Genomic DNA, 12,507 nt, shown 5'->3' with positions numbered 1-12,507 from the left:
TCCCTCCGCCGCCGCCGCTCCTCCGCCTCCGGGCCCCGGGCCCGGCATGATGAGAGGCCCCAGCCCGGCTCCGGCCTCCGCGGCCGCCCCGGGATACCGCCCGATGGGGCCTTCGGGAGCGCAGTACCAGGTGAGGGGCGGGGGGATGTTGTTCACGGGACTCCGAAGCCGCCGTGGGGCCGGGATGGGGGGGGGGAAGGAGGGTCAGAGGCCTCGGCCTTTGGGGCCGGAGGAAGCGGCGCTGCTTCCTGAGCGCGGGGCCCCACGGGAGGCGGCCCCGGCGCTGGGGGGGGGGGGCTCGGAGCTCCACCGTGGGGCGGCGGACCCGGCCCCTGTGCGCTCTGCCGTGCTCCGTTCTCTCTTTACGACCCCCCCCCTAATTAAAAAAGTTGTTAACGGCGAAGCGCTCCGCTCCGTGGCCGTTGCGGAGGAGCCTTTAGTGGGACCCAGCCCCCCCCCAATGCCCCCTGGCCGTGGTGAGGGGCACGTCCAGGCTCGGGTGGGGATCCGTGGGGCACGCGGTGCTGCAGGAACCCCCGTGTGCATCGCCCCGGAGCCGGCCGGCCCCGCCGTGCGTGCAAACTGCTCGTCCACCTCCTGCAGGAGTAGGAGCGGGCGCTGGAAGCTGCAGGTGGGCATTTCCAGCAGCGAGCTCCGCAGGGGGAGCGGTGCAAGGTGAACGCTGGGGGAAGGAACGGGGTCAGGGAGAGGGAACGCGGCCCGCAGCAGCAGCCCTGGGAAGCCGTGGGCTCTGCTCTTTCTGCTGCCTTTTCCAGGACGCGGTCGCTTTCTTTGGGGGGGGGGGGGTTATTTTGGTTGCCGGCTTTTTGGCGCGGGGTGACGTTCAGGTGGAGATGGAGGAGCCCGGTCCCGCGATGCGTTGCACTCCGAATTCAGACGGAAGAAATCCGTCGAGCCGGGGGGGGGGATTTCCAACTCGGGAGCTTCGCTGTACAAAAGGAGGAAACAACCCGTGAAGCCGAAAAGCCCCAAAGTGAAAACTGAGACGGCTCGGCAAGGGCCTGCCTCGGCTGTAACTTGACTCAGAGCCCTAGGGAGGCTTCTCCCCGACCTTCCCTGCGCTGCAGCAGGTTGCAAAACCTCAGCGGGCATCGCTCTGCCGTGGGTAAACAGGGGAGCATATGCTTTGCTTTCCCCCCGTGCTGGCCGAAATGCCGCGCTCGTAAGCAGGCGTGGGGAGCGGATGGATGGGGTAGGGTGAGAGCGGGAGCATATGGCAGCGTGCTGCGGCGTTTGGGACGCGCACGCCGTGCGTCCGGGCAGCAGCTTGCTGGCACAGCCGCCTTGCAGCGGGAGGGGACTGGGTCTAATCGATACGGTCTGTCCTTTGTTTTGCCATTTGCAGGCCGTGGAAAGCGGCTCCTCCCCGCCAAGCGGTCGGTGCTGCGGCGCCCGCAGGACTTCTCGGGGGGTAGCGAGTGACTCAGGCCCCTTCTGCTCCGTTATGCTCGGTAGAAAACACAACAGCCCTCGTCTACGCCAGTGAGCGCTTAGGGACTCTTTAATCAGTGGATTATTAAACATATGCTAATCCTTTGACATCCCTGCGTGTCTGGCTATTCACCAGCAGCTCGAGCAGGGAATTTGGGAGGACAACTCCCTCTGGCACTGGGACTGATGCTTCCGGAGCAGAAAGGAGAGGGTTTTTCAGGAGTATGCTCAGGAAATGAACCATCAGCGGCTTGGCGGTGTGTCCATCCCCATCCCAAGGCCCAGGTTAGCGTAAATTCAGCAGGAGTTTCTTCTGTTTCTTGCGGTACAAGTTGCAGGCTTGGGGGATTTTCCCTGAGGTTGACGCTGCGGTAGGGAATGGGCTCGGCTGGGTGGCACAGTTCTTCGTTAACGCAGAGGAGAAAGGATTGTGCACAGTGGTGCTCTGGCCTTGAGGTTGCCCCGTGCCGTTGCTTTGCTGGCGCGGATGAGTGGCAAAAAGCGGAGCTAGTGAAGCGCCCTGTTAAAAGCGTTTCAGTGGCACTTGCTGACAAGCAGGAATCCCATTTCCGTGGGACGGAAGGGCTGTTGCAATCCAAACAACTGCTAACGAAGTGATTTCGGAGGAGCCGTGGCTGGAGATGGCTGAGGCAGGAGCTGGGGCCTTCCGCCCCCGAGCAGATCTGCTGGATCCCGTTTGGAGAGGAGAGCCGGGTTCTCGCTGGTTCCTTGGTTGGCCCGGGGACAGCAGCGGGGCTGGAACTGCAGCATGCAGCAGGGATCGGCCGCTCGCCTCGCTGCCTGACCCACCCTTCCCAGGGGAACCGTTTCCAAGGCAGGTTTCATCAGAGGCTGAGCATCCAGTTGATTGAAGCGATGACACGAAGCAGAGAAGCGCTCTCCTCTCGGGGCTGGAGGGAAGCAGGCAGCAGCAGAGGCCAGGACTCCCTTTGTTTCTCCTGCAGACTCATTGCAGTGAGGTTCTGCTCGGTGAGAGCATCTCCAGAGCTTGCTGCTGGAGGCCTTTGCTCCGCCTCCCTCCGTGGGATCCTTGTGGGGACCCTCAGAGCCATTCCCTGTGCATCTGAGCAGTGTTTTCCACCGGGCACCGCTCTTCCCGTGCGTGCCTCCGCGTTGCATTACTGAGGCTGCCCCATTTTCAAGTGGGAACCTTGAACGCCTTCCTTCCTTGTTCCCGCTTGCGTTAGCACCTGTGTTTGGGGTAGAAATCCCGTGAGTTCTCCTTTCTCTGCCTGCCGCAGCCTCCGTTCCTCAGGCTGCTCTTTGTTTTACCCCTCCCGCTCCCCCCGTCCCGCGCTCTTCATATCAGCACGAGGTGAAAGTCCCAGGCTGTAACTCGTGCATCCCTTCTGTTCTCTCGCCAAGTCCCTGCGGCGTGGAAGCTGCTGAGAAAACTTCGCTAATGCGGCCTTTCCCCCGAGCACCACGGCTCCTGGTGTGAGCGCTGCAGCCTGCACGGCTCGTGGCGAAGCAGCCGGAGCCCCTGACCTGGAACATCTGCAGCTGGAAAGCCACACGTGGGCAAGTTTGCCTGGACCCGGATATCTCAGCTGGTGCTTGACGTGTCGCCGGCACGTGTCCTCCGTCTGCTCGGTTTCGTTGCCTGCTGCTTTGCCCGTCCGCCCTTTAATTTACTACTTCCTCGCCGAGTTTTTAGCTGGGGCTCCTGCTCCTGAGGTGCTGACACACGGCCAATCTCCTGAGCATCGCAGCAGCCTGCCTGCGGCGTGGGGCTTGCTGGGAGCAAGGAGCTGTCCGAGAGCTTGCAGCAAATGGTGACACCTCAGCAGCAGCAGCAGCAGCAGCACCCTCCTGCTGATTTTAACTCTGTCTCTTCTTCCTCCCGGGGCCTGGGGTTTGCTCACAGGGGCGAAGCAGCATTTTGGGGTGTGCTGCAGGAGTCTCAGTTCATCCCAAGCTGTGCTTTCAGGAGGTCGAGCTGCCTGTGAGATCCCTGGCAGAGCTGGGATCCTGGTAGGGCAGGATTTGCTTTTGCCCACGTCACAGCGGGAAGTGCTGCAGGATGCAGGGGGAGCTGGCAGGAAGAGCTGCCCCCTGGCTCCTCCTGGGCAAGGACGCGCGTGGGCTTTCACTCCCCAAATGTCAGTGTGTGCATAAAGCAAGCCGAGCGAAAACAGGACACATGTCGGGACAGCTCGGTGCGGTGGGGGTTTTACGAGCCCTCCTGAGCCCCAGAGCCTACCAGCTCTGCCTGGGGAATCTGCAGGGAGCTGCTGGTGCTCGCTGCCTTTCAGCCTTTCCTGAGTGCACGTGGCCCTGGGGAGCACGCACCCTGCTCACGGTCCTGGCAGAGCGATGAGCTCAGTGCAGCTGGTCCTTTTGTTTGTGCAGCGCCTGGGAAGAGCTTCCCCCTCACTGGTGGGCTCTGGAGAAGAGCTGTCCTCTGGAGAGGAGATGGAGAGAGACTCCGGGGCTGCTTTCTGAGTTACTGCTTTTCTTCCAACGCGCTCTGTACCCTTCTTCTTGCAGATCTGTCCTTCGGTGTTACTGCTCCCCACCCCCACCCCTTTTTTTTTTCTTTTTTTTTCTTTTCCCTTTCTGCTACCAGCGTCTGCTTTCTGGCCTGCCCTTCCTCAAGAACAGGCCCTTGGCACGCTGCGAGGCTCCTGTCATGCGGCTGAGCGTCCACCCAGAAGCATTCCAGCCCCCGCTAGCTCCGATGGAAGCTGACTCTAAACAGAGCTCCCCAAATGCGAGAGGCCTGCGCGCTGACCTGGGATGAACCGCTGCTCCGCGGCCAGCCCGATTCGTTCTTCCAGCTTTGGCAGGGAGCAGAAACAAGCTGTTTTTTGTCCCATTTCCAAATGGCTCTACTCATTCTCTGCGGGGAGGGCTGGATGCCGTCCAGCTCGTTCCTTGGAGCGGGGCTTGCGAGATTTTGCCCTTTGTCCGCCCCGCGGGCGGTGGGAGGAGGAGGAGGAGGAGGAGGAGGAGGCCATGGGGCAGAGAGGGGAGCATGAAGTGGCATCTGGAAGGGCTAGGACCATAATGCTGCCCCAGATGAAGAGGAGAGGACGGAGCCCCCCAGCCTATCTGTTAGCCAGGAAGGATGTAAGGAAGGTCACCGTTTGAGCAGCTCTAATAAAATTTCCTGAACGTAAGCCCTCTTGCATCCTGCTGGCTGGCAGGGCTTCTGAAGGGTGCTGGAGGCTTTGCCCCGCCGGGGCTGTAATGCTGCTTAATGGCTTAGCTGGAGATTTACAGCCGTGCTGCGTTTGCACGTCCAGGAGCCTTCAGGCGAGGGGGCTGCTGGCCCCCAGCAGGACTGCGTGGCCACAGCAGAGGCTGCCTTGCTTTGCTGAGAGACTTTTCCATCTGCCCGTTGCAAATCTTGAGGATAAACCGAGAAAGAAACGCGCGTGGAGGATTCCCCCTTCCCTTTTGTCCTGGGCTGGGGGGGGGGGGGGGGAAATGACCGCAAAGCGACTGCGTTCAGCCCCGGTCCCGCGAGGCTTTTCTGAGGGTTTCCACATTTCTTTTTTGCTCATTACAAATGTCAAAGCTTCTTTTCCTTCTCGTTTGTTCTCCGTTAGCCCTCACCTTCACATCAGCACGGTTCCTGGGGCGCCGTCTGGTTGTAGCCACATGCAGCCCCGGGCAGTGCCTTGCAGCGAGCAGAACCCTGCAGACAAAGCCCGTGCAGCCCTGTTTGCAGCGAGGCATTGCCAAAGCGTGGCTGATCAAAGGGAGCAAAACATCTGGGGGCTGTTAGGAAAAGCTTTTGCCTTGTAGCACAGGCAAGTTGGCGAGCAGCTTCAAAGGCAAGCCAAGCGAAGGTGAAAGCAGCAGATGGTTGTGCGATGGGCTTCATGTGCGTGTTTTTTCAAATTCCTCCTGCGCTCCCCATCCTGCCACCTCCTGGGCTGCTGCTCTTTGGCTTTCCAGCTGTGGAACGCTTCTCCGTGCTGAGGCTGGTGTGTTTCGGGGATTTCCTGCTGGGTTTGGCGCTTTGTGGGGATGCCCATGGCTATGGGCTCTGGAGCAAGAGCTGTTCATGTTGCCCGGCAGCATTAGCTCTTCTCTTGTTTGCATTTACAGACTTCTTGGCCATACCAATGAGGAGGTGAGTGGGTTTTGGCTCCAAACCCCCGCCGTGGCTCTGAGCCTGCCTCTAAAAGCTGCTGAGGCCGGGCAGGCTGCTGGTGGTGATCTTGCGTGGGATTTGCACTGGAATTAATGCCTGCATGCAGATAAGCTCGTCAGCCTGCAGCGTTGCCTGCGGCTGAGCTCTCCTTGCTGGACTGCTGGCCCCTTTGGGATAAGGAGTCGGCTTTGTTAGCTTCTCTGCACCAAAGCTCTGTCTCTGTCCGCAGGATGTGGGTCAGAAGGCAGGAGGGGAGCTGCAGGAATTGTCTTGGCATGTCAGGGAGCCTGTGGCGGGGGAGAAATGCTGTTCTGCTGGCTTGGTGGCTTTCCCAGCCTCACCAGTTCCTTGCCAGTGGGAAGCTGGAGGATCAGAGGATCCCAGAGTGCAGGCAAAGCGTGCTGGAGCAAGTAGGGATGAGCAGCAGTGGGGTGCTGGGAGCATTTGTTGAGCACCCGGGGGCTGTGCATGGTGCAGACCCAGTGTCAGCTGGCAGTGCTGATGCTGGCCAAACTGCTCTGCTGCAGGAGATGAGGAGGGACCACGAGTACTGCCCCAGGCTGGGACTCATGCAGAAGTGGTTCAGCATCCCACTGGAGGTTGTAAATGCCCTGTATAGGTGCCTGGAGGGGAGAAGATGCAGCCAGAGCTGGAGTGCTACATCCACCAGGAATGAATGCCACCCTCCTGACGTCCTTCCCCTGGTTGGGGGGCCCATGTTTAACACCCACTCTTCTCTCTCTCGTCCACCAGCGCCCCGGGATGCCGCCAGGCAGCCGCATGCCCATGGCAGGGCTGCAGGTGGGACCTCCAGGAGCACCCCCATATGGAGCAGCGTCCCCGCTGCGGCCCGGCCTGCCCCAGTCGATGATGGACCCCTTCAGGAAGCGTCTGCTGGCTCCCCAGTCACAGCCACCGATGGCCACCCAGAGGAGAGGGTAAGGGGTGACCCAGGAGCACCCTCAGCCAGGCTGGAGTGGAGGGGTTCATCCTCTGGATCCAGCTGCTGCCTTCTGGTTGCATTTCTCCACCAGAACCTGCAGCGTGGCTCAGTTGTTTGCATCACCGCTGGTGGGAGAGCAGCCAGAGCTCAGTGCTGGGGTTGGAGGTGGGGCTGGGGCACATCACTTGGCTTGCAGCTTCCCCGTGCTCTGATCTCCCCAACGGTAACCAGAAAGCTGTATGTTTTAGCTTAACCACCAGCTCTTCGGAGTCTTTCCCCCTTCTCAGGGGGCTTCGTGCTGGCCTGAGCAGGCACAGAGATAGGTGGGCGTTCAACTCCCAGCCCAGAGAACCTCTAGCAGGTTGCAGGGATCCTCCCCAGATCTGTGATCTCAGCGTGACTGTTTACTTGGGATGGTCTCTGTGAGCCGTGGGGTTTTGCCAGCAGCTCCTCGCTTGTTTATGACACTGCTAATTCCTCTGCCCTGTTCCTGTTTCCATGAGGGCTTTGAGATTACTGGAGGCTGTTCCTCAAGGTCCCTCAGTCCTAATGGATGTTCTGGTCCCCTTCCCTGCCCTTGCTGCACAGCAGGGCTGACAGCTTTGTGATCCCTTTGTAACCACCAGCTCTATGCCAGGGCTGCGCATCCATTCTGTGCTCCAGAGCAAGCTGGGGATTAAGGACACGGGGCTGAGACATCCTCGCCCACTGAATGCGGACGTCAGCAGCTGGATAAGGCTGCAGCTGCGTGGGATCAGCTGTGCTGGGGAGCTCAGGGCTGTGTGCAGAGCTCTGCTGAGCTCCCCTGCTCCTTGCTGGCTGCAGAAGGGGGGTCAGGACCAGCCCTTAGTGCCAAACCCTGGGACACCTCGGGATGGCAGCAGCAGTGCCGCATCTGCTGCCCTGCTGCTTTAGATGCTGCCAAGGAAAAGGAACTCTCTTGTGCATGCTGGACCATTACATAACTGAGTGAAAAATGGGGCAGAGTAAGAGCGCATTTTCCCATGTATTTCTCTCTGATCCTGGGAGCTGCACAGCAAACTGAACCCAGGGACTGGGCTTCTTTCCCTCCTGGTAGGCTCCCAGACCCTCCCCTCTGGAGTTGGCTTGGCTTGCCCACAGGGGTACAATTTGTTATCCGCTTGCTCCAAAGGCTTCTGCTACAGATGCTTTCACAGCCTTTCTTCATTCCCTTCCTGCAACTCTGAAGTGCCTGTCCCGTAGCACAGCACTGACAGGGGACATTCCCCCTTGGATCACTCTGTTTGCTGCAGTAGGATCCTGGAACCTGGCTGGGACTGATCCATCCCCATGGAGCCTGGCCCCATGCGTGGCCTGGATGGGGCCATAAGAGCCACCAGACTGTGTCCCCGAAGATGGGCAGGCAACAACATCTACAGTGTCCTGTGATTGCTGCAGGATCTTTTTTTTTTTTTTTTTTTTAACCTTTCTTCATGCTTCTTGTAGGGTGAAAAGGAGGAAGATGGCTGACAAGGTCCTGCCGCAGAGGGTGAGTGTCACTTTGGTGCATGGAAGGAGTTGACAATGGAATGATGAAGTCCCCATGGTAGGACGATCTCACTGAACCTCGTGGTGCCTGATGAGTGTTTCTACCTCGTCCCAAAGTGGCCTGCAACATTTCAGTCTTGTGGGTTGGAGAGTGGGGTGTGCACAGTTCAAGCAAGCAGGGCTTTGGGCAAGCAAGGAGCAGCAGTGGCTTGGGATGTAGACCCCCCCCACCACTCCCAAGCTTCTCTCTTGGGGTCCCTCTTGACAGTGCAGGGTTGTGGTCCCTGCCTGTGGCATGGAGCAGGATGCTAGGTACAGTGACTAGCTCCAATCAGAGCAGCTCTGTGACCTGGGGAGAGTTTTGAAACGTGAAACGGTGCTGTTGTGCTGGACTTGTCACTTGGTTACTCCCTGGCATGTCAAGCCTGGCACCGGTAAAGATGCTGTGTTTGGGGTGGGATGCAGCACCACCACAGCACATGAGGGACTGACTGACTGTCACCATTTGACAGATCCGGGAACTTGTCCCAGAATCCCAGGCCTACATGGACCTCCTCGCCTTTGAGCGCAAGCTGGACCAAACCATCGCTCGGAAGAGGATGGAGATTCAGGAGGCCATTAAGAAACCGCTGACGGTGCGTGACTGGCCAGGAGGGCGAGCAGCTGGGCAGGGTGGAGGGAGGAGATGGGTGCTGCCAGCCACTCTCTCGCTCCAAGCATCCCCCTCTTCGTTTTCCTGTTCCACAGCAAAAGCGGAAGCTGAGGATTTACATCTCCAACACTTTCACCCCGGCCAAAGAAGAAGGAGAGGGTGGTGAGCGCGTGGCCTCTTGGGAGCTACGCGTGGAGGGCAAACTGCTGGAGGACGTAAGGATCTGGGCAGGGATAAACTGGGCAGTGGGAGGAGGGCTGTGCTGGTTCTGTGGTGCTCTGTGCTGAAAGCCTGGCTGGGGTAGATGCATTCTTTCTCTCCATGGGTGCTGGAGGCGGTGTTTGGGGCTGGGGCCCTCCATGGTGTTGGCTGCATCAGGCCAAGCCTCGCACGCAATGTTTTGCAGCCAAGCAAGCAGAAGAGGAAGTTCTCCTCCTTTTTCAAGAGCCTTGTCATCGAGCTGGACAAAGAGCTGTATGGGCCAGACAACCATCTGGTGGAGGTGAGATGTGCCAGGCTGCACCCCAGGTGGGATGAGGAGAGCTGTTCAGTGCAAAAGGAGATGGCCCTGCTGCTTACCCTGCAGGTGCTCAGCTCCCCAGCCCAGCACCAGCAAGGCTCGCTGGGTGCTTCAGGATGGAGAGGCAGCTCTGTGTATTCAGCAGAGCCGTGCTGAGCCATCCCCAAGGACCACACTGCTGTGCTTTTCAGGCTGCAGTGTGCAGCTCAGCGGTGCTGGCTGGCAGCCCGGTGAGGCCAACCCGCCCCCTCTCACCTGGATGGCTCCCAGCAGCAGGCTGCTTGCTCCAGGGCAGCCCCAGGGTTGGCTCTTAACTCCCTCGTGTCCGTGACTGGAGCTGAGAGGTGTCAGGCTGCAGCACGGACGTGGCTCTGATGGATGACTTGGGCAGCCCCATGCTCCCACAGAGCTGTGAATCTGGAGGCAGACAGAGATGATGATCCTCTGTAAGTGGGATCGGGTGTGTTTTTTTTTTTTTGGGTGCTCCTGCCTGATACAGACTTTCCCTGCACCCAGCTCGTGCTGTACCCCTGAGAAATGCTGGTTTCTGTGGTGATACCCCCTGGTTGGAGGTAAATCCCCATCTCATGTGGAGTGGTTTGTGAGAGCAGCTGTGGCATCTAGCCCCTCTGGTGGGTGAAGCAGGACTGTGATCCCACAGTGACTGCAGGAGCCGTTTGAGCAATTGGAATCAAGCGCTCAAACCAATCCAGTGCTCCCCCAACCCACCTGAACTGCCTGCAGCCAGGCTGGAGCACGTCAGTGTTAGTGAGGCCAAGTTAAACAGTGTCCTTGTACTCTCTCACAGTGGCACCGTCTGCCCACGACCCAGGAGACTGATGGCTTCCAAGTGAAGCGTCCTGGCGATGTCAATGTGAAGTGCACCCTGCTGCTGATGCTGGATCACCAGGTAGGGTGCCGGGGCCACGTGGGTGGGCTCAGCTGTGTGGGTTGAAGCGAGCCTGGGCTGGAGCAGAGTCCTGCATGAGGGAGGCTGTTGGGTTATGTGCTGTGGTGCAGAACAGGGGCAGAAAGCAGTGGAGAGGAGCTCTAGGCATGGCCTCGCAGCCTGCTGTGGCACAAGGGCCGTGTGGGGCACCGTGCCCACTGAGGGATCGTGTGCCAAACGCCCTTAATCCTGCATATCCCTGCAGCCACCACAATACAAACTGGACCCTCGCCTGGCTCGCCTGCTGGGGGTGCACACCCAGACCCGTGCCAGCATCATGCAGGCACTCTGGCTCTACATCAAGCACAACAAGCTGCAGGACGGTCACGAGAAGGAGTACATCAACTGCAACCGCTACTTCCGCCAGGTCAGTTCACAGCTCTCGGTGCCCTTGCCCTGTTGTAGCTGTGGGGGTCCCTGCTGGGAGGAGAGCACCATTCCCATACTTCAAAGCCAAGAAAAGTATTTTTCCTGGCTTGGAATGGTCACTGTCCTCTCCTCTCCATGCTCTGCATCCACCAGCTTGCCATGCACAAATCAGGGCTGGGCGAAACCTTGCTCCTGCCTAACCCTTTCTGTGGTGGGGGGAGGGAGCCCCTGATATCAGCAGTTAACGCTCTGCTCTATCCCTCCAGATCTTCAACTGTGTCCGTATGCGCTTCTCTGAGATCCCCATGAAGCTAGCAGGGCTCCTGCAGCACCCAGATCCCATCATCATCAACCACACCATCAGGTAGGGGTGCAGGGGTATTGGGCAGTGCCCCTGGGGGTGGGGGGGCTGCAGGGGGTACCTCTCAGAGGATGCAGGGCCCCAGGTGCTGCAAGGTCTCCAGCTCGAAACAGCAGTGAGCACAGGTCACTGGGAGGGGAAGAATCAGCCCAGCAACTTTGGGAGCTCCTTGGGATAGTCATTGGGGTACTTATATTGCTTTTTGGGGGTGGTTGATCTGCCTCTGAGGCTGAGGAGGTTCCCTTAACACCTTGCCTCCCTCCTCCTCCCAGTGTGGACCCCAACGACCAGAAGAAGACGGCGTGTTACGACATCGACGTGGAGGTGGATGACCCCCTGAAAGCTCAGATGAGCAACTTCCTGGCTTCCACCACCAACCAGCAGGAGATCGCCTCGCTGGATGCCAAGGTGTGGGGATCCCCCCTCTTGGGCTCCCCATTATTTGGGAGCTGGGGTTGCAGGCACACAGCAGGATGGGACTCCTGGGGCTGCCCCTGGAGCTGGGGGAGCCTGGTGCCAGCTGAGTCTTGTTCTGGGGGACTGGGCGTGAACTCCAGTTCCCACAGAGTCACTCACAACCGCCTCTCACCTCGTGTCATCTCTGCAGATCCATGAGACCATCGAATCCATCAACCAGCTGAAGACGCAGCGTGATTTCATGCTGAGCTTCAGCAACAACCCGCAGGATTTCATCCAGGAGTGGATCAAATCGCAGAGGAGGGACCTCAAGGTAAAACGTTGAGGGTAGGGCAGAGCGAGGGGGCTGAGCAGGAGCCGGCCCTAGCACTCACCTGCTGCTTCTTTATGCTTTGCTCAGATCATAACAGATGTGATCGGGAACCCTGAGGAGGAGCGGCGAGCTGAGTTTTACCAGCAGCCCTGGGCGCAGGAGGCTGTGGGCAGACACATCTTCGCCAAGGTGGGTTCCGTGCTGTGCTGGTGGGGTGCTCCTATGGGCTGAGATGGCAGCAGGGAGGCTGAAAGCGGGGAGCAGGGACTGCTTGTACAGAAGGAGAGAGGGACAGGGCCTGCCCCGAGCCCTGCCTGACCCCCTCGCCTCCTCCAGGTCCAGCAGCGTCGGCAGGAACTGGAACAAGTGCTGGGGATCCGCCTCACTTAAGAGGCCGGCCAGCAGGGCTCGGGAGCTCCTCCTCCTCCTCTCCCTGCTGCCTGAGCCTGACGGTACTTCTTACTGGAATCAAACACAGCACTTGCACAAACCCTACGTGCCTGGAGGGATTTGGAGCCGCTCGTACCCCTGGGCTCCCCTCAGCCGGGAAGCTCTCGCCACAGGCAGAGCAGCAGAGGGTCCCCTGGTTCTCCCTGCCCCAAGTCCTGCCGCATTAACCTGTCCCTGCTTTTGCATCGCGCCGTTGGCCTCTCCCTGTAGCAATGAATGCAGCCCTCTGTGAGCACGCTCTCTGGCTCGTCCCCTCCTTGCCCTGCCTCTGGCCAAAGCCCTCCTGGCGTTGCTGCCTGCCCTGCCAGCCCTCCCCACCACCGTGAGGGCAGGCCCAGCCCTGCCCCTCTTCAACCAAAGTTTGTCATTCCAAATGCCAGCCCTGCTGGTGGCCGATGTTTTGCACTATTTTTGTGAACAGGTTTTATAAAAAAAAAAAAAAAAAA

The 12,507-nt window shown here is 59.3% G+C and overlaps 1 protein-coding gene across 1 annotated transcript; it reads left to right on the top strand.

Moving 5' to 3' along the window:
- SMARCD2 (SWI/SNF related, matrix associated, actin dependent regulator of chromatin, subfamily d, member 2) lies at positions 1 to 12,507 on the top strand. The gene is made up of 13 exons (XM_021377861.1): positions 1 to 130; positions 6,332 to 6,516; positions 7,989 to 8,031; positions 8,543 to 8,665; positions 8,778 to 8,897; positions 9,089 to 9,184; positions 10,011 to 10,112; positions 10,357 to 10,518; positions 10,787 to 10,884; positions 11,154 to 11,289; positions 11,489 to 11,611; positions 11,699 to 11,800; positions 11,948 to 12,507. The coding sequence occupies exons 1-13, from the start codon at positions 47 to 49 to the stop codon at positions 11,999 to 12,001; spliced, it is 1,428 nt and encodes a 475-aa protein (XP_021233536.1). The 5' UTR covers positions 1 to 46; the 3' UTR covers positions 12,002 to 12,507.

Source organism: Numida meleagris, chromosome 26 (genome assembly GCF_002078875.1).
Source record: "Numida meleagris isolate 19003 breed g44 Domestic line chromosome 26, NumMel1.0, whole genome shotgun sequence".
NCBI lineage: Eukaryota > Metazoa > Chordata > Aves > Galliformes > Numididae > Numida > Numida meleagris.
Note: the sequence above shows the minus strand (reverse complement) of the source record. Positions and strands in the feature narration are given on the sequence as shown.

Excerpts from the sequence above, each read along its gene's own strand:
- SMARCD2 (XM_021377861.1), top strand. The coding sequence starts at position 47 with ATGATGAGAGGCCCCAGCCCGGCTCCGGCCTCCGCGGCCGCCCCGGGA. Across the intron at positions 8,898-9,088 it reads AGGGCAAACTGCTGGAGGAC|CCAAGCAAGCAGAAGAGGAA; the intron begins GTAAGGATCTGG and ends AATGTTTTGCAG. Across the intron at positions 9,185-10,010 it reads CAGACAACCATCTGGTGGAG|TGGCACCGTCTGCCCACGAC; the intron begins GTGAGATGTGCC and ends ACTCTCTCACAG.